At 40.3% G+C, this 22,350-nt stretch overlaps 2 protein-coding genes across 4 annotated transcripts in view; both read right to left on the bottom strand.

The window, feature by feature from the left end:
• The window catches only part of LOC104441170 (G-type lectin S-receptor-like serine/threonine-protein kinase At4g27290), a 36,014-nt gene extending 33,408 nt beyond the window's left edge, over positions 1–2,606 (bottom strand). The window contains exons 1-3 of one of the 2 annotated variants that reach the window (XM_039311364.1): positions 1,204–2,606; positions 595–729; positions 9–160 (exon numbers count right to left, since the gene is read on the bottom strand). In XM_039311364.1, the coding sequence (XP_039167298.1) occupies positions 9–160; positions 595–729; positions 1,204–2,449 (1,533 nt within the window). In that variant the 5' untranslated portion in view covers positions 2,450–2,606. The remainder of the gene's footprint in view (positions 1–8; positions 161–594; positions 730–1,203) is intronic. The other variant, XM_039311363.1, reaches the window with a different exon arrangement.
• A 16,307-nt stretch (positions 2,607–18,913) lies between these two features.
• LOC120292867 (receptor-like serine/threonine-protein kinase SD1-8) lies at positions 18,914–20,521 on the bottom strand. 2 transcript variants are annotated; one of them, XM_039311368.1, is made up of 5 exons: positions 20,363–20,521; positions 20,060–20,270; positions 19,721–19,958; positions 19,486–19,636; positions 18,914–19,335 (listed from the first exon to the last, which is right to left on the bottom strand). In XM_039311368.1, exons 1-5 carry the CDS (start codon positions 20,504–20,506, stop codon positions 19,027–19,029), a joined length of 1,053 nt encoding a protein of 350 aa, XP_039167302.1. In that variant the 5' UTR covers positions 20,507–20,521; the 3' UTR covers positions 18,914–19,026. The 2 variants fall into 2 exon arrangements, with proteins under 2 accessions (XP_039167302.1, XP_039167303.1); XM_039311369.1 differs by having other exon boundaries at positions 20,060–20,265; positions 20,363–20,500.
• Between the last annotated feature and the right edge of the window lie 1,829 nt (positions 20,522–22,350).

The raw sequence follows: 22,350 nt of genomic DNA, 5'->3' as shown, positions 1-22,350 counted from the left end.
AAAAGTACCTTGTATACTTCACCGAACCCACCCTGCCCAACCTTGTTTTGGAAAGAGAAATTGTTTGTGGCATCAGCAACTGCAACGATATCAAGAAGGGGTAATTCAAGGTCTTCCTCCGGACCACCATCTCCTGAATCTCGATAAACTGAGTATGTAGCTACAACAGAGGATATAAATCAGCCATCAGCATAAACAAACGCGTAATTATGCACCACAATCTCAAAAATATGACAAAGTCCAGCATATCCTGGGGGTTTGTTGAGCAAAGGGAATTAAAGCAACTTTATGAAGCATTTGTTTCCTGAAAGTGGTTATCATCACAGAGAGTGTTCTCTCACACTGAAGCTGGATGTGATGCTACGCTAACCAATGTTTTCTTAGGCCCTCATTAAGGATGTTAATAGATTTATAGGCCTTTCAGGTATGGTTTCATTGAAGGAAATTTTAGCATAATAAGCAAGAAAGGAACATGTAAAGATAAAGAGTCATGAACACACTTTCATCAATTTCTTACTTTTCTTATTCATAATGAGAGAAGCAAGAAGCATGCTGTTTGCAACAAATAGTTTTATGCCGTGATAATGACTTTACCTCTCCTTCTCTCTTTCCTTCTCCGGAGAGCATACTGGCCAAAGAACGTTAGTATAAGCATTCCACATACCGTTGAGACAGATATGCCAATGGCGATTACTATACGCCTTCTCCTCTTAGCTCGAGCATTTGCATCTACTCATTGAAAAATTTCAAAATAATCATATGCTGTCATACTCAAACAGAGAGCTTAGTAACCACACGGCAAAAGTTCTTATCTGTGCCACTGTGCTCTCCTCATCACAGAATATTCAATACAGACAAGTTTCTTGTACTTGTTTTTTTTATCTAACATCAAGCATAAATCAATGTGTATAACTAGGACATGCTATGTGATTTCACATACAGAAAGAAGCATTTCTTAATGAACTTCCAGGGCTTTAATGATCCTATGTAAGTGACAGATCTTAGTGCACATGACGCAAACACAACAGTGAACGAATTTGAGTCTCCTCAATGAGCATATTAACTATAACCATGTCATCACATTCACATAAAGCATTTCCAGGCAAGGACATGGATTTCCTTGGCAGCTATTCAACCAAAAACCTTTTTAAAGCTACCTAGTGATGGCGAGTGAAAATCAGTAAGAGCTAGATGGATCAGTACCTATCTCCGCCTTTGCCATTCGTATATATATGACATCTCCGCCTGAAGGATAGTTCTTCATGTCAACCAAATCCCCAAACCACAAAAGACAATCCCCGCCATTTCCATGGACATCTACCCTAGTGAATGCCATACAAGAGCAATTCTTCAAACATTCCGTCTTGCATTCCTCAAGGTTCAAGCTGCTATTCCCATACAGACGTGAAGTATCTGGCAGCTTCAAATCCTTGTACTTCACAAAGCCGTCACCATTTCCACAACTCAAATTCCATACCCGGGAGCACCCACTGGTCCAATCAAGGGGGCTCGAATTGTTTTTCCTGAACCCCTTCAAGCACCTGCAATTTCCATCATAGGAATCATAGCAAGTCCCATATGGCCCGCAGATGCCATAAGTATCACAATAATCCCTCTGTAAAGTAACCAAATTTGTCCATTGATTGTTCATCCAAGCGAGATATTGAATCGCACCCTCTGGGGTCACAATGAATCTCGATAGGGTCGAATTTTCGACCACCGTGTATGTGTAATACACCTCTTCAGGGCTGGAAATGAACATTGGATTGAACACCTCATTGGCCTTGAGCTCATTACTCCCACTGAACCTCTCGCCATTCCAAGGCCCCCATCGATACTGCTTCTGGCTCCCTTTCCACAGAATCAATTGCGGAGCCTCCGGCGGCTCGAGGCTAAACGTGTACTGGCCGCTCAAGGGATCGGATTCTGAGGCCCATGACGTCATGTTCCGCTTCAAACCGGTCCTCAAATTCCACCCCAGTTTCATCTCCGGCAGCAGAGTGTCAGTTATGTTATCAAAGCTCTGCCAGAGATAATCACCTGAACCATCAGAAGCACTTGCATCACTCAAAACAAGATTGCCATTGTCCAGGAGCCTCAAGAATGGCTCATTCACGGCCCCAGCTGGGGTCACAGACCAGTAACTCATTGACCCATTTCGGAGAGACACTGATCCTTGCGAGCTCAGCGCCAACTCTGCCGAGACATTGGTGATTGGGTTGTTCCTGTTGGCCACCCAAGTGACTTGGAGAGGGATGTTCTTGTACCAAATGCCCAGATACCTGGCACTCGACTTGTTAGGACTAAAGAAGCCAAACTCAAAGACTTGCCCAGATGAAACCAAGGTCTGTCCATCTCGCAGCGTCTGGTTGGCCGACAGAGTGTCTGCGGCTTGCGCCAGCGGCGATGCTAGAAAGAAACAGAAAGCGAGAAACAGCGCAAAGATCATGGCTCTGTTGACAGCGAGAGGAGGTGGACGATGCGTGGAGTTGCTGCCCTGCGAAGGGGGAGCGCATATCGAGGTCTTTTCTGTTGCGGGGAGAGGGGAGAGGGATCGCCATTCACGGTGTGATGCTTTGAATAGTCAGAGAGGTGGATCTAATCGTCGCGGGCACGCAGGGACAACATCATGCGGACGCCTAAGCTTGGAACGGTCAAAGGCGGCGGCGAGCGTGTGGGTGCGCAGATGAAATTTATCAAACTCGTCGAAAATAGATGAACACGAGGAGCACCTCGCGTCTTCATTCGTCACAGCGAACTCGTCTCTCGCTTTGGTTCCAGAAGTCAAAAGGGATGACCCACCTGATCGACCGGCCTGTTAAAATAGTCTGACTCGAGGTCATCGTTCAGACAGTGCATCCTCGTTCCTCATTCAAGGACCAGGAAAAATCACATTCCAAGTCCCTCATTTGATATTTTCGTAGAGTAATACTAATGTACTAAGGTATATACGCCTTCATTTGGTTTGGCATTTTAAATGAGCTTTGAGACTCTAAAATTCCTTAATCAAATGCAAATAGTTTTTGTTCATTTTTTGCTTGGTTTTGGGGAAATACAATTGCATTTCCCATAGGATTTTAAAGGCCTTTAACCCAAAGTAGGTCATGAATCTTTTTGGAAGTTATATTATCGAAATACAAGTTTTAGCGCCGTCACTACTCATCACTATTCATCTTCTCCGAAGAAGCCGAATAGAGGCCGGTGAACATCATCCAAAGGGTAGCGTGCGGTGGTGATCACCACTTGAGGGGTTGCGTGACCCTAGCAATTGTCGCGTGGAGGTCGCGACCACCTAGCGATCGTCGCTTGGGTGGCCATGACCAGGGGGTTGCTTAAGGTCACGTGTCCCCTAGGTTGCGTGACTCAAACAATGATCACCTAGGTCTCATGACTCAAGTGACGCTTGGATCATGTGACTCAAGCAACTCTTGAGGTCGCACAACCTTAAGTGAGACTGTTTGGTGACGGCTGATCTTTACCAAGCAAAATGTAATTTTTACCAAACCGCATTTATTTCCAATGCACTTTAAATTGCATTTCGAAAAATCTCCTTTAACTCAAAAATATTTACATTTTTCTAAGGATATTTTACTAAAGCCAAACTAAATAAGGCCACATCTTTATGACTAGGCTGCTACGTAAACAATTTTGGCTATAATAGGTAGAAAAGTAGTCCGAGGGAGCTCACCTCTTGCTTAAGTTCCAGAAGTCAAAAACGAAGACCGCCTACTCTACCAAAGCCTGTTGAATTGTCTGACTGGGAGCCGACGTGTGAACAATGCATCGCCGTCCCATCAATGCCCTCGGTAAGCCTCTTTCTCTCCCTCTCTCTCAAAAGGTCACCTGCCAACATTAAATATCACGAGGACAAAATAACATTCCAAGCCCCTCGTTTAATATTTTTGTAGAGTAATACTAACATATTAATATATATTTATTTCATATGACTGTATTATTACGTCAGTAATTTTCAATAAAACTAATTAGAAATGATTATACTGAAATTTCTTATTAAGATTTAGAATTAAATTGATAAAATTAAAAAAATTTAAAATTGAATTGACATTCATATTATAAATTTAGCATTAATTAAACAATTTGCTCGAGGTATGGACAAGTGGATGATATAAAATAATCTTGATGGCAGAAGAATGGAGAGACTATTGTAATAAGCCCATGCATCAATTTGTACGTAAATGTCTTGGTGGCTTGGGAAAGTAATGTTTTTACTAGAATTTTTAGGAACATCAAGGATATGTCAAGGATTTGTTTTCAATTTTCGGCAAAAATAATTAGGTGGACAGGTAAAACGCACATCTAAGCTGTATAAATCTAATGGAATTTATGTAAAACCTAGTGGACCTGCCTCATCAAATGGTGCACATGGGCTCATAATGTGATACTCTAAGTCTCAAATTCAGAGGGAGAGGATATTATGAAGGACAACCGTCCCTTAAATGGTCATCACCTCGCATTTCTTCTTCAACATCTTCTATCTTAGTAGCCAGAGGAAAAGAAAGCAAAAGCGATTCTGACAGGGAATTCCAATGAGATCTCGTGAGAGCTTTGACCTTCGAACCAAAACCCCCAACTAGAGATGAAATTTCCTATAGCATTCGCAAAAAAAATCATTGCTAGTAAGACCTGTGTTGACACCTAAATTTTGGCGACCCGCTTAGTCATTTATTGCATTAAAAAATTAGGGTTAATTTTATTCGGAAAAAAAAAATAGTTAATTGCATAGCATATAGTTTTAGGTGCATTTGTTTCTTAATTTGCATTTACATTGGGTCGGTGACAAATGGGTTTGATTTAGTAGTTCTAAGCTTTAATTTGGCAGGTCGGACTAAGCCCACGAAGCAAGTAAATTGGCCCGAGCCCATTTTCTTTTAATGACAATAATTACCTAAATTGAGATTTGAAATAATATTACGGTGGATTTTTGGAATTTAAGAAAATCGGGATGCAATCTTATCTTTAGGTGATAAAATCAGGAGATGTGGAAAATAAAGAAAAGTGATATTGCGTGCGAAAAAGAAATCTTCGCGGATGCTGATTTGAAAGGAAAATAAAACCCTAATCTTCAGCCTATAAAAAGGTTTTCGCGTAGGGTTTCAGTAGAGGCACACATTGATACATACGGCACACAGAGAGAGGTCGGCAGACTTTATTCTCAAGAGCACAAAGAGATACACGTGAGTCAAGAAACAAAGAGGAGAAGTCCTACACATGGACCAAGAGAAATCGTGAGTGCAGAACTTGAATAATACTCACGGCCAAAACAGGGAGAACACATGTGTTCTGCCACAAAGATGATGGCCACTTTCTGATCACGTGGAGAGGGAGAAGAAAAGGCTCGGGGAATTTCACCACAAATCTTCCTCGGTCTTAATCTCTTGTGGCGTGTCCAACGAAGTTCCAGCGGTGAACTATCACACATTGAGAATCCAGTCCAGTGTTGACGAGATCCAGAGCCACCTCGTGAACTATCACAGCTCGCCATCGCAGGGTTAACCCGCAAGTCCACTAACCGTTGCTCGCCATCCCGAAGAACCTGTTACCACTTGACACCATCCCGACGAGTTGTTGCTGCCCACGCTCGCTATCCCACAACATCAACAACGCAAAGAGCTGCCGTGTCCCTCCTCGCGAAGTCCGATCAGATCTAAGCCCCATTGACGAAGCCTGGATTTCCTTGAGACAAACCAAGCACATTGGCGCCAGCAATTTTCCCCCGAGACGCTTGCAGCTTCCTGATGAACCCCCGCTCAGCACAGAGACGTGAAGGGAACACGACACATGCAGGACGGGATATTTGATTCATGCCTTGGCTTCTTCTTTGATTAAAATCTTGCCATGTGTCTTTTATCTATTTATTTATTTATTTAAGCATAGTCTCATGAATGATCCCATATTCTGATCATCACCATATTGACGTCTTCCCCCATTTTTGCATTCTGCAACACACGGACACATATTTGTGGACGTAGCAGAGGGTCTTAGTGGACAAGAGACGGCCGTGAAGAGGATTACACGGAAAAAGGCTCGCGGACGATCGTGAGGGCTTCGGGCACACCAACAAAAATCCAGCCTTATCTCACCGAATTCTCACCGCAAGCCCCTCCGTGGACGACTGCCATCCACCGCACTGTTGCCCCGATTGCAATCCCTATCCGATTGCGCAAAGTCCAAATTTGGAAGGCAATATTCGGATTAGGTAAAAGAATTGTCTATTTTGATTTCGAAAATTTCGTTTCCTTATTTGATATATTCATTGGTGCGCATGGTGGAAATTCCCGATATGCCATGATATTCACAACTCGAGTAGCCTCCTAAATTAGGAAATCTTCCTAATTCCGCAACGTGCATATGATTGATGGTCCGATTTCATGCTCGAAATACGACCCGCAATCGCACGGAAAAATCACCAATCCGATCTCACGTTCGAGATACGATTCGTGATTTTTATTTAAAAATTGGCCGATCCGATCTCATGCGCGAGATACGACTCGTCAATTTATTTCCAAAATTAAATGGACATGGATGATATCTTGCTTGATTTGTTGCTGTGCTGTTCTCGATGCCTTTATTTGATTGCTCCCGTAAAGTAAAAACCCAAAAAAAAATAATAATAATTGAGTTAGGTTAAATGCATGTTAGGATGTTACTGGTTTTAATGTTATGTTGCATGTTTAGGATAGGAAATTTATTTCGAATTTCTTAAATAAAAAGACCAAAAACATTAATTTAGGATATCATATTTTCTTCTCGTTAATTTAAATTGCACGTTTAATTATTTGGCAATTTTAAGTTTCGAATTTCATAAAAAATTTAGAATTAGAGCATTCTTTACACGTCATTGCATATTATGATAGATTGCATGCTTATTAGGAAAATAAAAATCATGTGCACGTCATATAGAATTAGGTTTATACAATGCACGTCATTTAGTGATTTTTGTTAGGTTCATTTAATTAGAAATTGCCCGTCATTAGAAGTAGGTCATTAGATTAATTTAGATTGCATATTTAAGTGTTGCATTTCTTTAACTTCGAATCTCATGGAAAATACAAAAAAAAAAAATTATTTTTAGAATAAATCCATCTCATTTCATGATAGACTACATGCTTATTTATGTCATATCGCTTAGGTCATATAGCTAAGTCATGTCGCCATGTCATATCATTTCATGTTAAATTAGTGGCATGCATTGCATAAAGCATGATTTTCATTAATTAAGTGAAAACAAAACAAAAATTGCGTGTTAATTAGAAATCATATCTAGGACTGCTAATGTGAATTCTAAACTAACAACGCAGATGCTTTCGTTGCTACGAGGTAAGTCCTGCAATTTATTCATTGCTTTCTTGGATGTTAAATTGGTGGTTTGCGCACCCGCATGATCGCCTCACATGTTAGGAGAATAATTTTAAAATCAATTCAAGCTGCCTGCCAAACATTTTTCGAAATAAAAGAGAAAGGTACCGAAAGGGCGTTAGAGAAATCTAGCGTAACCAAGTCCCCCGAACTCATAAATCTCTGGTTCATAGGAGTAAAGTAAATCTCCCGTTACTTTGCTTGGGTTTCTAATCGACCCACCAAAAATAGATTAGTGGCGACTCCTAGATATTAATCATTTGCATGTTATAAACTTGAACCTAAGTCGTGAATTGGTATGGGCTTGGGAGAGCCCGAGTTAAGTCTAGGCTTAACAATCCATTAGCCAAACCTTAGGTGGTTCACACCCACCGAAAAAATTGGGTCGCGACAGCTTGGCGACTCCGCTGGGGACTTGAATTAAAACTCTTAGTGGACTTAGGCCAATTTTTTCTTTTCTTTTGAAAGAATTTTTGTTTGGCAGCGAGGATTCCAGGTACGTCCCTAACATTTAAGGTGTTAAATGTTCTTGCAGGATGGGAGGTATAAGGGAAGTGTTTGCTGACCTTTGTTTTGCAGGGAGATGTAGGAATGTATGGTTTATTTTCATACACGAAGTGTTGCTTGATATAAACTGTTGTGCATGCCTTGCATTTGCACTACACTATTGCACACACAACCTGCCGCCGGACTCCGGGGCCGCATTAGAATCATCTAGGATGGTATTGAGATGTTTGCCACTCCGACCGCATGCTCGCGGTGCGAGTCGCCCATCTCAATCCCGAAGTTTCTTTCATGGTGTCAAGAGTACCCACCTCGGTCCGCATGCTCGCGACCCGGGTCGGCTCTTTGACCAAGCCGGAGTCATGAGGACCCGACATAGTCCACAAGCTCGTGGCTAGTCCGATCATCCTTGTGGCTCCACCTTGATAAGCCTTATAGAGTAGAAATCGAGCCACTTATCATGCGCATGTCTATGTGATTGCCATTGATTTTCCTTGGTGAAGTAAGTCTTCTATCCCTATACTATGCAATTTACTTTTGGTCCATCCATGACAATCTAGATTAGTCGTTTGATCTAATTCATTTGTCAATTAGAAATGAAATGAGGAAATTGCTATGCAATGAATCATTTGCCAAAAAGAAGCTTTGGAGAATTTGTTTTCAATTCATGTTTAGGAAATTTGGTCTTGTTAGGGTGTCTATCTTTATTTTCCTAGTCCATTTTAGGAAATGCCCTTCTTGTAAGAACTTTTCATGAATAAATGAAAAAAATGGAAAAATCGATTAGATCATTGTCATGGATCGACTTTTTATTTATCCTCATGCTTTACATGTTCCGTTCATTTGAATTAGGTGATTATGGAACGATCCCGCTCACCCATTTGTTCATGATCGAGAGCTAAAATGACGAATCAAAAAGAGCTAATCTCATCAAGCAAAAGTGTTGCGATCTATCTTCGATGAGAAATTGTGACTCTAAGGAGAGAGCCAAGAAGACTTTTTGAACCGTATGATTTTCCTGAGGTAGCCAAATTTGATGCCATCATGAAGAGACCAGTGACATATATAGAGAGAAAAATATCTGACCTGAAGGGTTCGCCTCACAAGATCAAGAAGGGTGAAGAATTCAAGTACACATGATTCATGATCCTAAGTTGTTCCATTTCCTCATTTAATTAGGGGCATGCACCTTCCCTGCATGGAAATTCTTATTGCTTTTAGGGATTGATTTCAATTTCTTCTGTGCTTGAGCATCACATTCCAATAAATGTAATTTGATTGATGAATATCAATAGAATTACAAGTTTTGTTTTGAGGACATGATGGGGTACACCAAACTAGCTCGGTGACGATATCCAACAATGAAAAGAAAATATCATCCAAGGAGAATTCTGAGAACTGGGCTTCTTCATGCTTCCTCATCCAAAAAATTTCCAAAAGAAAAAAAAGATCATTTTCAAGCATTTTCCAAAAGCATGCATTAGATTAGCCTTGTTTAATTTTCTGACTCATTTACTTCATGTTTCAGAGCATTACTTTCTTGACCCGATAAGAAAGCATCTGAAAAAGGCACATCAGGTTGCAATTGGTTCAATTGTTACTCAACAAGTTTCTAAAGAGTTAATGTCGGTCACATCTCGATACTACTTGAAATATCCATCTTGAAGGGCCAAACAAAGTGTGTTCCATTTCCATGCTTGACGGAATTTTCATTCTCGCCCATTAAATGAGGGGCAAGTTAAAAGAAGATCATCCATCTTTGATGAAAGAGGTACATCTCGTCTTTAAACATAAATAATTTTGGGAGATGACGCTTTGTTCTTTTCCTTGCAGATGACGAATTGGGGGCGCTACAAATTCTAGTAGTGACATGACTGAGACAAAATCTCGATCCAAGCCAAAATGGTTGTGCAATTTGAATTTACTTTGAGTTGCATAGTATCCTATTCATGCACGTTCTCTTGTACAGGGGCAAAAGCAAGAACGAAGTATTCATCAAATCAAAAGCGGATTTTCAATCCAAGGACATCCATTGCTGAGACAGTCCCTTCGTAGGACATTTCATTGAATGAATGCTTGCAATCATGTTTTCATACTTATAAGAGAATTTTTTTTAGTATGGTAAACTGTTTGTTTGAAGCCACAAAAGCTTTTCATGCTTAAAGTTGCTGAAGAAAATTTTCATTTAGCTCACCAATTTCATGTGGAGATTTATCAAGATAGACAACTCAATGGAGTGACATTAATGTTTAAGAATACTAAATGAGACGTATCAGGATGATGAAAGGCAAGCCCTATCCTATACACAGTCCCTTACTTATACACTTGATACACTTGTGAGATGAATGTAGGAAGTTCCATATCTGTGAGGTAAAGAGTTCTCTCGAAAGGTACGATAACCGAAATGATGAGAGGCAATTCATTTCTCTATCCCAAACACTACATATAATCCATTGCTTAACCCCTTTGAGCTCCATACACTTGTGGAAATTCTTTCAAATTATCCCTGTCAAGAACCACCCCACATTGGGGCAAATTGGAGGGTAAGATAGCACCATAAAGTGAAGAAAATGGATTGAAATTTTCTTGCTTTCACTTACATCAATTTTCAAGTCGTGCTATTACAATGAATTCATATGGTAATTTAAGTGCCTTAGGATGACGAAGAGCATTTTTTTTCTCTATCCTACATGCTTATATCCTTTGCATAGCCCACTTGAGCCTACAATTTCATTTCTTTTTAAACCCAGTTGGTGATTATCCCCACCTTTGGGGCAAGGCAAAAGGCATATGAAGACCCTTGAAAGTTCAAGTGTCATTATTTTACGCATGCATAGAAATCAAAATAGAACTAAGGGGCATGAAAAAGCAGTGTGCCTGGTAAAAGCAAGGCCAATGCCCATGAAAAAAGTGAAGAAAAAATGAACAAGAACTAGGGGCATGAAAAAACAGTGTGCTTGATAAAAGCAAGGTCGATGATGCCCATAGATGAAAAAGATAGTCAAGATAAAGACTATCTGTTGTAAAAAGATTGTATCTCCAATGGAGCAATACTCAAAGAACTCAAAAGTTGAGTTTTACAATCAATGGGGCATTTCATGAAGACAATCCCCGATGATGAAAAAGAAAACTGGTGGCAATGCCAAGATGATCACCAACTTTCACCCTTTATACACATTTTGAGCATGATGATCCTTTCATTTCTCAACCCATGAACCTAACCTACGTTACGTCCCTCACAAAGTCTCTTCAGATTATGGCACTTAAATTAACGTAGGAGTTCATATGTTTATAAGCATCGCTCGAAGAAGTGCGAGCAAGATTATTTCTTTCTCATTTTGCAGGGTTCTTGACTTGTAAACCCGGAGATAATTATAGAATTGTTCTTTTAATTGCCTTGACTCGAAGAGTCCCTTTGTTAAGCCATTGACCAAGCCCACATTATGGTCCCTATTAAAGACCTCTCAGATTGGTAAGATCGTACCGCTTGCGAGAATACTTGGATCCTTGTTGATATGATGATGAGATTAGGTGATTCTCACAAAATAGCTATTCTAAACGAGAGTGAGTGAAAGTCCTTTTTAACTAAAAGTCTCTCATTTAGCATTTTTAAGAAATCCATGTCGTTGTCTTGAACGACAATTCTCTCCAGTGGAAATTTGGGTGATGCAAAGGTCATTATGCATGAACCCCGATTGAGTTGATAAAAATCTCACTGAATTTTGAAATATGCATTCTAGACTAGCTCAGTTTGTCTATCTCTTTGATGAATGCATATCAGTTTTTGCTCTAAACTATGTCTGACAGGTAATTCAAGTTCCTTTCAGAATGTTTCATGATATTAGAAGCCTCCACCATGAAGTGGAAGACCTCCACATGATATCTAAATTTCAAAAGTCATATCCCCAGGAATCAGAGATATCACCAGGTAAGTATATCTCTATCCATACCTTGAATATTTGTCATTGCACAGGTATTCCCTTTTAAGCATACCGACACTCAATTGAGTTGTTCCCCAAAGATTTTTCCTCCAGATTCAATCGATTAAGGCGACCGAAGAATGGTTCGGGTCTGGTTAGATGATTTCTGTCGCAAGGTTGGGCGACCGAAGAATGGTTCGGGTCCTAGCCAAGCAAAACCTCAATCTAGGCGACCGTAGAATGGTACGGGTCCTAGACAACATTTATTGCTCTAACAGCGACCGTAGAATGGTACGGGTCCTGGAAAAGCAATTTCTTCATTCAGGCGACCGTAGAATGGTACGGGTCCTGGAAAAATAATTTTCTTCGTTGAGGCGACCGTAGAATGGTACGGGTCCTTGACAACACCTATTCCTTATTCAGGCGACCGTAGAATGGTACGGGTCCTGGAAAATGAATCCCGTTTAGGCGACCGTAGAATGGTACGGGTCCTAGACAAAACCTTTCTGCTGTACTAGGCGACCGTAGAATGGTACGGGTCTGGGAAAACAGTTCCTTACAAAACATTTCTGCCGTCTTTGGGCGACCGTAGAATGGTACGGGTCCTGGGAAAGCATTTCCTTACAAAACATTTCTGCCGTCTTGGGCGACCGTAGAATGGTACGGGTCCTAGGAAAGCAGTTCTTTACAAAACTTTTCTGCTGTATTGGGCGACCGTAGTAGAATGGTACGGGTCCGAGAAAGCAGCTCCTTTCTGCCATACTTTGGGCGACCGTAGAATGGTACGGGTCCTGGGAAAGCAGCATCTTCACAAAGTCATGTTACTATTCTAGGCGACCGTAGAATGGTACGGGTCTGGACAAGTAACACCCACTACCTCGAGTTACTCTATCCTCCTCGAAGGTAAGTTATTTCAGGTAGGTTCATCTATCATTTGCATTAGCATTTCCATGCATCATATAATTTGCATTAAAAAATGGAATTCATTTTCCAAGAAAAAATCATTCATTGCATGTGCATGACCAAAATTTAGGTCTCAATTTGTCTTTGAAGGCAATCTCTTCGAGCTCACCTTCAAAGAGGGGCAGCTGTTGACACCTAAATTTTGGCGACCCGCTTAGTCATTTATTGCATTAAAAAATTAGGGTTAATTTTATTCCGGAAAAAATAGTTAATTGCATAGCATATAGTTTTAGGTGCATTTGTTTCTTAATTTGCATTTACATTGGGTCGGTGACAAATGGGTTTGATTTAGTAGTTCTAAGCTTTAATTTGGCAGGTCGGACTAAGCCCACGAAGCAAGTAAATTGGCCCGAGCCCATTTTCTTTTAATGACAATAATTACCTAAATTGAGATTTGAAATAATATTACGGTGGATTTTTGGAATTTAAGAAAATCGGGATGCAATCTTATCTTTAGGTGATAAAATCAGGAGATGTGGAAAATAAAAGAAAAGTGATATTGCGTGCGAAAAAGAAATCTTCGCGGATGCTGATTTGAAAAGGAAAATAAAACCCTAATCTTCAGCCTATAAAAAGGTTTTCGCGTAGGGTTTCAGTAGAGGCCACACATTGATACATACGGCACACAGAGAGAGGTCGGCAGACTTTATTCTCAAGAGCACAAAGAGATACACGTGAGTCAAGAAACAAAGAGGAGAAGTCCTACACATGGACCAAGAGAAATCGTGAGTGCAGAACTTGAATAATACTCACGGCCAAAACAGGAGAACACATGTGTTCTGCCACAAAGATGATGGCCACTTTCTGATCACGTGGAGAGGGAGAAGAAAAGGCTCGGGGAATTTCACCACAAATCTTCCTCGGTCTTAATCTCTTGTGGCGTGTCCAACGAAGTTCCAGCGGTGAACTATCACACATTGAGAATCCAGTCCAGTGTTGACGAGATCCAGAGCCACCTCGTGAACTATCACAGCTCGCCATCGCAGGGTTAACCCGCAAGTCCACTAACCGTTGCTCGCCATCCCGAAGAACCTGTTACCACTTGACACCATCCCGACGAGTTGTTGCTGCCCACGCTCGCTATCCCACAACATCAACAACGCAAAGAGCTGCCGTGTCCCTCCTCGGCGAAGTCCGATCAGATCTAAGCCCCATTGACGAAGCCTGGATTTCCTTGAGACAAACCAAGCACATTGGCGCCAGCAATTTTCCCCCGAGACGCTTGCAGCTTCCTGATGAACCCCCGCTCAGCACAGAGACGTGAAGGGAACACGACACATGCAGGACGGGATATTTGATTCATGCCTTGGCTTCTTCTTTGATTAAAATCTTGCCATGTGTCTTTTATCTATTTATTTATTTATTTAAGCATAGTCTCATGAATGATCCCATATTCTGATCATCACCATATTGACGTCTTCCCCCATTTTTGCATTCTGCAACACACGGACACATATTTGTGGACGTAGCAGAGGGTCTTAGTGGACAAGAGACGGCCGTGAAGAGGATTACACGGAAAAGGCTCGCGGACGATCGTGAGGGCTTCGGGCACACCAACAAAAATCCAGCCTTATCTCACCGAATTCTCACCGCAAGCCCCTCCGTGGACGACTGCCATCCACCGCACTGTTGCCCCGATTGCAATCCCTATCCGATTGTGCAAAGTCCAAATTTGGAAGGCAATATTCGGATTAGGTAAAAGAATTGTCTATTTTGATTTCCGAAAATTTCGTTTCCTTATTTGATATATTCATTGGTGCGCATGGTGGAAATTCCCGATATGCCATGATATTCACAACTCGAGTAGCCTCCTAAATTAGGAAATCTTCCTAATTCCGCAACGTGCATATGATTGATGGTCCGATTTCATGCTCGAAATACGACCCGCATCGCACGGAAAAATCACCAATCCGATCTCACGTTCGAGATACGATTCGTGATTTTTATTTAAAAATTGGCCGATCCGATCTCATGCGCGAGATACGACTCGTCAATTTATTTCCAAAATTAAATGGACATGGATGATATCTTGCTTGATTTGTTGCTGTGCTGTTCTCGATGCCTTTATTTGATTGCTCCCGTAAAGTAAAAACCCAAAAAAATAATAATAATTGAGTTAGGTTAAATGCATGTTAGGATGTTACTGGTTTTAATGTTATGTTGCATGTTTAGGATAGGAAATTTATTTCGAATTTCTTAAATAAAAAGACCAAAAACATTAATTTAGGATATCATATTTTCTTCTCGTTAATTTAAATTGCACGTTTAATTATTTGGCAATTTTAAGTTTCGAATTTCATAAAAAATTTAGAATTAGAGCATTCTTTACACGTCATTGCATATTATGATAGATTGCATGCTTATTAGGAAAATAAAAATCATGTGCACGTCATATAGAATTAGGTTTATACAATGCACGTCATTTAGTGATTTTTGTTAGGTTCATTTAATTAGAAATTGCCCGTCATTAGAAGTAGGTCATTAGATTAATTTAGATTGCATATTTAAGTGTTGCATTTCTTTAACTTCGAATCTCATGGAAAATACAAAAAAATTATTTTTAGAATAAATCCATCTCATTTCATGATAGACTACATGCTTATTTATGTCATATCGCTTAGGTCATATAGCTAAGTCATGTCGCCATGTCATATCATTTCATGTTAAATTAGTGGCATGCATTGCATAAAGCATGATTTTCATTAATTAAGTGAAAACAAAACAAAAATTGCGTGTTAATTAGAAATCATATCTAGGACTGCTAATGTGAATTCTAAACTAACAACGCAGATGCTTTCGTTGCTACGAGGTAAGTCCTGCAATTTATTCATTGCTTTCTTGGATGTTAAATTGGTGGTTTGCGCACCCGCATGATCGCCTCACATGTTAGGAGAATAATTTTAAAATCAATTCAAGCTGCCTGCCAAACATTTTCGAAATAAAAGAGAAAGGTACCGAAAGGGCGTTAGAGAAATCTAGCGTAACCAAGTCCCCGAACTCATAAATCTCTGGTTCATAGGAGTAAAGTAAATCTCCCGTTACTTTGCTTGGGTTTCTAATCGACCCACCAAAAATAGATTAGTGGCGACTCCTAGATATTAATCATTTGCATGTTATAAACTTGAACCTAAGTCGTGAATTGGTATGGGCTTGGGAGAGCCCGAGTTAAGTCTAGGCTTAACAATCCATTAGCCAAACCTTAGGTGGTTCACACCCACCGAAAAAATTGGGTCGCGACAACCTGGACCTATGGAAGTCGGGGCTACCCCGTCCCCTGGGCAAGGCTCCTACCACGGAATCGTGCTATCAAAGAAAATCTTGTCGACATGGGCCATAGCCCTATACTCAGCTTCGAGGCACGGCTGTAGATAACTGTTGATGGAGCAGTTGGGGCCCCTTCCCACGTATGCGTCTTTATTTATATTCTAGGCTGAATTCCACATTATTCTTATGTCTAAAGAGAACTTCTCATCTTTCCTTCCCTGCGTCATGTACATGATCTCCAGCTCTTATGCCTGCGAAGAATGATTCACTATATTCAAACGACCAAGTTCGATGGCCATGGAATCATAAAACTAGCAGAGACCATCTCGCACACATAAGTAAATGTGGTGGTACACTCACATAGAAGAAAATCCCATCGCAATTAGGAATTATCTGTTGGATTAGGGAGGTGTTCATGTTGGCATTATATAAGGTGATATGAAGATTTAATAAAAAAAATGTCAAACTAATTCACTGCTCTCATTATTTTGGTGGCCACATTTTTAGAAATCATGTGGGAATAGCAACTTCTTAAACGTTAGAATTCGATAACATAATTCCCATTTCTCATCAACCCAATCGCTAGTGACAATGCATCCTTCAATAGCCAAGCCTAGGCTAGCCCATCAGGATCCCTAGATCATTTAGCCTGCCAACCAATGGTTCGTGCTTAGGCATGGGCCTAGTTGGCTAGGGTCAGCATGATCCAATGCCCACCCCTAACCAATTGGTATGAGAGGTTTGCTAGTGCTCTTTATCCTTTTGTATAGAGAGAAGCGTGACATAGACGATATGTCGAGCTATATGTGGATGCAAGCATACTCAAACGAATGACATCATTGTTTGCATTAGTTGACACCATAAAGAATTTTAACGGAAGGATTACATTGAGTAAAAAAAAAAAAAATCAAAGTTCACATTGAATATTGAGAAGATGTTTAAGCACATTTTGTGTCGTCATCTCTTACTTATTCAAGAGGTAGAAATATTATTTTAAAGGCCTCGACAATAGGAAATCTTGTCTTCATGACACATCCAGGTCGTTACATGATTGAAATTCAATAAGACAACTCCATTACGACATTCACTAGATTCTAGGAAAAACTGTTCATAAAGAATGGAAAAGGCATCCTTCGCCGCACATGTAAAATATTTCTGGTCAAAAAGTCAAAAAATCAACTGTTTTTTGCTATAATATGGTTTGTGGCAGGTAACGGCGAGTGATTATAGTATTCTTTCTAGAAGAAATGAAATTTGTCGGTACGATTGACTTGTATCGGCCTGCAGTTTGAATGGAAAAATCATTTCTCGCGGTTCCTGATCTTATCTTCTACCTTTTTTGCATTTTATATTGTGTTTTTTTTCCTGCTCAATTATTATATTGAAGCCATAGAATTTTTTTTTTTTTAATATCCAGGATCCGCTGGAACCCCCTTCTGCTTACGCTATTCGGATTCACACGACTCACTAATGCTCGCTGCCTTGCCACATGCCGCTATTTAAATGTCAGTACCTGGAGAGGGCTAGCCTAGAACCCCAATACCAGGGCCTTCACTTAAGACACTTTAGCAACAAGAAGGTTCGAACTCTCGACCTTGGCGATAAGAGAGAGAACGCACACTAATTGCGCTGCCCGTGGTTGGGTTTGAAGCCATAAGTTGATATAACCATGGGAACTTTTTTATTATTTACTCCTTTCCAATTTTTCTAACCCTTCAATTATTTTTTATGGTAGCGATAAAAGTCACTCTTCGTTTCTCCTCTTTTCAATTTTATCCTCGTCATTTTAGGTTACTAGAATAAATCCTTACCTCTTGAAACTCATAACAAATCTATCACAAGGCTAAACTCCCTCTAAAATCTATATTTTAATTACCCTTTTGCCCGTTTTAGCTTTGCGGATTTACGAAATTCGCATCAAGGCGGTATTTTTGTTGAGAAAAAAGGCTTTTTATTTTCTATTCAAACAAAAAAACTTATAGATCTTTAATAAATAAAAGAACTTTTATAAAGCCTGATAAATATTTGTTCGGTTTAAAAGATAAAAGACCATAAAGGGATTGAAGAAAAGCCCACAAACAAACTGGAAAAAAGAAGAAGTAGGGACCTAATTGAAACTCGATAAAAAGAATAATCATTTTTATAAATGCTGCTAAAAAACCTCTGATAGATTTGAAATAAATTCGAAATATCGATTTCTTCTGTTACATGGGATTGAAAGGGTGGATTAAATTAAAAAATCTTTGAAAGGTTGAGATTTATTCTGTCATTTTACCTTCTATTTATTCTGAACTGCTTCAAATTCTAATGAAACTCGCTGTTTCAGTTTCGCAAGGTACGTTGTTCAGTCGACAAATATGCTGAGACTTTACTGCTGTTCTGTGCCTGATTTACCATGGAGAATAGTTCTCATTTCTCACGCTGACTGAAACATCAAGAGGGTGAAGTTAGTTGTATTGTCAACAACCCAGTCTTAAGGGTCTATTGCTACAAATGAAGATGATGATCCTTGCTCTATATATCTTATGTCTGGTTCTGTGCAACGTCCAGTTCTTAGTTTCACCTAATAATTTAAAAAAAAAAGAAAAAAAAGACAAGAAATTGGTCTGAGCCGGTTGAGAAATCATGATGGACAGAGCATAAGCGATTACTTCAGCATTGAATTACAGTTGCAATTGCAACAATGTCTCTGGTTTCTGTGAACTTCATCACATTGCTAGAGTCACTGTTTTGAGTTGTATTGGATCAATGTCAAAGACTTTTTCTTCGGACACATATAGACCAATGAACTTCATGTCTGGACCAAAATTGGCAAAACCCCCTCCTATCTCCCCAACAACAAATACAAAAGAAATTTTTGAAAATCAAAGTATACTAAATAAAATAAAATAAAATAAAAAATTGAGCAGAAGGAAGGACTGAGAAAACATATATATGAACAGAAATCTCTGGAGTTTCAGATGTACAAATGTATTGGATCGGGGTATGACAATGATCTCTATCTGGCATCAAGCATTGTGACTGTAACTTGGTTCACAGTGCATGTCCTGTCATGCTTGTTTGATGATGAATCCGTCTCTATAGCCCTTCCTAAGCAAAAGCCGGGATTTTTAGGGTGTGGCATCGTTGGGTTTTCGCTGCTCAGCATCAAGACCACAGACGACATGACCGGCCTATCATCTGCATGCTCTTGGACGCACAAAAGGCCGACCTGGATGCATCTCAGTACTTCATTCATCGAGTATGCATCTCCCACTGCTGAATCCAGTAGCTCCAAGCCCTTCCCTTCTTTCCACAACTTCCATGACTGCAATTAACAAGACAACGTTCAGTTATATCTAGTTACAGGACAAAAAAGAAACACTTCACTAGCAATGTCAATCAGATGGCATATATATGAAGTTCTGTTTCGGATAATTATTCATCTTTTGATGGATGAGCATCTGTCCATACTTACATGTCCAAGAAGGTTCAGTTCGTTGTTCGCATAATAGAATCCCCTGTTCTTTTTACCACTTATAATCTCCAAGACCAACACGCCAAAGCTGAACACATCAGACTTCTCTGAAAATTGTCCGTCCATGGCATATTCTGGGACCATGTACCCACTGCAGTTTTAAGCAAAATGGAATTAGTGCAATTTCAGAAATGTGATCCTGGAATGTGTTAAATCAATGTTCCATGGTACTTACTATGTGCCAACAACTCTCTTCGTATTCACCTCGACCTGATCTCTACCAAAAATCCTAGCCATGCCAAAGTCCGAGATTTTGCGGTTCAATTCCCCGTCGAGCAAGATGTTGCTTGCTTTGAGATCCCTATGTATGATTCTGAATCTGGAGTCCTGATGAAGATAAAGAAGACCTCGAGCGATCCCGCAAATGATGTTAAACCGCCGCTCCCAATTTAACATGGAGCTCTTGGTTTTACCTGCAGAGACTAGTCAGTGATGATCCTGAAACCAAAACTTGAACATTTCCGGTCCATTTTGACAACATGAAAAGTGAAGAAGAGTAATTCCAGGAACGTACTAAATAGAACCGAATCCAGACTCTTATGCTCCATGTACTCGTAGATTAGGATCTTCTCGTCCATCTCGACATAGCAGCTGATAAGTCGCACGAGATTTCGGTGTTGAAGCCGAGCAATCAATTGAACCTCGTTCTTGAATTCTTCCATTCCCTGCCCGGAATTCTTCGAGAGCCTTTTGACCGCCACTACTGGGCCTTCTTCAATCCTACACTGAAACACAAAGAAACAAATGAAGCTCTCGAGATGCTTCCTACATTGACATTTATCTAGCCACATTTGGCTTTTGGAAAAGGAGCACTCACCTCGTAAACACAGCCAAAACCGCCTTGCCCAAGCTTGTTTTCGTCGCTGAAGTTCTTGGTTGCCAAAGCAATCGCGTTGAAAGCGAACAATGGTAACTCTAGCTCCTCCGGCTTGTTTTCCCTCGAATAGTCTCTCTTACTCATGTTCAATTGACATTTCCGATTTTCTTCAAAATCCACAGGTGCGGCACAATTATTTTCTCAGGATTTCATTATCCTATTTTAGATGGGGGGACTTCTATGTTGTCATTTGGCATTTTCACATTGGAGCTTGTATAATACGATGGCTTTGAAATTTTGAAGGCCCTAAAATGTGCTTTAGAATTAAAGATCATCCAAAGGAATAGGTTTAAAAGCCAATTAACGATCACGTGGATGGGAATGGTTGAAGCATTTCTACGTTATCAGTCTGGTTAATATGTTTTGTTGTGTCGGTAGGCTCATGAGGCTTTGACATCCATGACAGGTAAACAGAGAGCTAATGGGTGTGATAGAATCACTTCAGAGCCAGGCTCTTGAGGAGGAGGAGGAAGAAGAGGAGGAGGATGAAAACTCCGAGTCAAGTGAGGAAGCTGATGGTGCTCAGAATAATTTGGAAAATGATGCTGAAGATCGTGAAATGCTGAAGATATCGAAAATGATGATGCTGAAGGTGAAATTTCTGAGGAAACTGAGGTACTGCTGAAACCAGAGGCTGAAACTGAAAAGCAGGAAGCCTGCAAGCAGAAGGCTGAAAATCCTGGCAATTGCCTTTCAGATCTCGTCCGATCTGACACTGCAGATGCTGAACTTCCGGTTGACCTCAATAATCAAGAAGATGCTGAAGATGAAGAGGCAAATATGGCTGTGCCAGAGAGCAATGCCAGGCAGCTCCAGAAACGAAAGAACTGCAATGATTTCATTCGTCAGGTTTTTTAAGCTTGGATTGTGGAGGATCTCAGAGTTTCTTTGACGAGATTGGGCTTTATTGGACTCCAGATAATCAATTCACCGTTGGAGAAAGAGCTAACGTTTCTCTCGCGAATGAGACGAGCAAAATATACGACATTGAGATACTTCCCAGCTGATGACAGGCTCTTCACTTTCTGCACCAAAATTAATCCGGGCAGAGGTACTGAGATAAAACTGGTTTTCAAAGCCAGTGAAGTACATCGAAGCACCGATCTGATGAAGCTCAAGGGTAGATATGAATGGGTTGCCCATGGTAGCATTAGATAAGCACACACTTATGGTAGGATCTGAGGCCAGAAATATGAGCTCTCGCACTTCTATAGTACTGGCATCAGAAATGACAATCTTGGACCAAAAAGTAGGTCCCAAGGAGATCTCAAAGTTTGGGTAGACGTTATTGCTGTCAAAGTTCCCATACAAGAATGTCGCCCTTATTAAGTATCTTGTCCTAGTGGTCACGTTTAAAGTGTAACAGTACTTTCTGTCATCGGCTGGGAAGTATCTCAATGTCGTATATTGTGCTCTTGTCTCATTCGCGAGAGAAATGTTAGCTCTTTCTCCAACGGTGAATTGATCATCTGGAGTCCAATAAAGCCCAATCTCGTCAAAGAAACTCTGAGATCCTCCACAATCCAAGCTTAAAAAACCTGACGAATGAAATCATGCATATCAGTTGGCCAACCCAAAAAAGTGATGTGTATCAGCAAATCGTGAAGCAGATGCGTGAAATCTGTGTCTCATCAATAAGGGACTTCAAAAAAGCAGCAATGTTGTCTCCAGTTACAGATTCTGAACGCATGTCTCAAAGAAGTTAACGGTTCTTTACCTGAAATATGTTATGAAATTAACAGAAGTAGGTTTAAGGTTGTGATGCTCTTAATGTCGATATATCAGAAAAATACAAATCACAGGCTATACAAATTACCAGCAAATTGACGAGGGCAACGAGGTAACAATCTTGATATACAGTGAAGAAGGTCTTTAATTCTTCAATTCACTCACTCGAAACATCGAAATAAAAAAGAACACCTTCATCT

This window comes from Eucalyptus grandis, chromosome 4, assembly GCF_016545825.1.
Source record: "Eucalyptus grandis isolate ANBG69807.140 chromosome 4, ASM1654582v1, whole genome shotgun sequence".
In the NCBI taxonomy this organism is placed as follows: Eukaryota; Viridiplantae; Streptophyta; class Magnoliopsida; order Myrtales; family Myrtaceae; genus Eucalyptus; species Eucalyptus grandis.
This window is presented reverse-complemented; position numbering and strand designations above follow the sequence as displayed.

Bases quoted from the DNA above. Each gene is read 5' to 3' on its own strand.
- LOC120292867 (XM_039311368.1), bottom strand. From the start codon at position 20,506: ATGAGTAAGAGAGACTATTCGAGGGAAAACAAGCCGGAGGAGCTAGAG. The intron at 20,271-20,362 runs GTGAGTGCTCCT...TTTGTGTTTCAG, and splicing joins GTTTTGGCTGTGTTTACGAG to TGTAGGATTGAAGAAGGCCC. The intron at 19,336-19,485 runs GTAAGTATGGAC...TGTTAATTGCAG, and splicing joins AACTGAACCTTCTTGGACAT to TCATGGAAGTTGTGGAAAGA.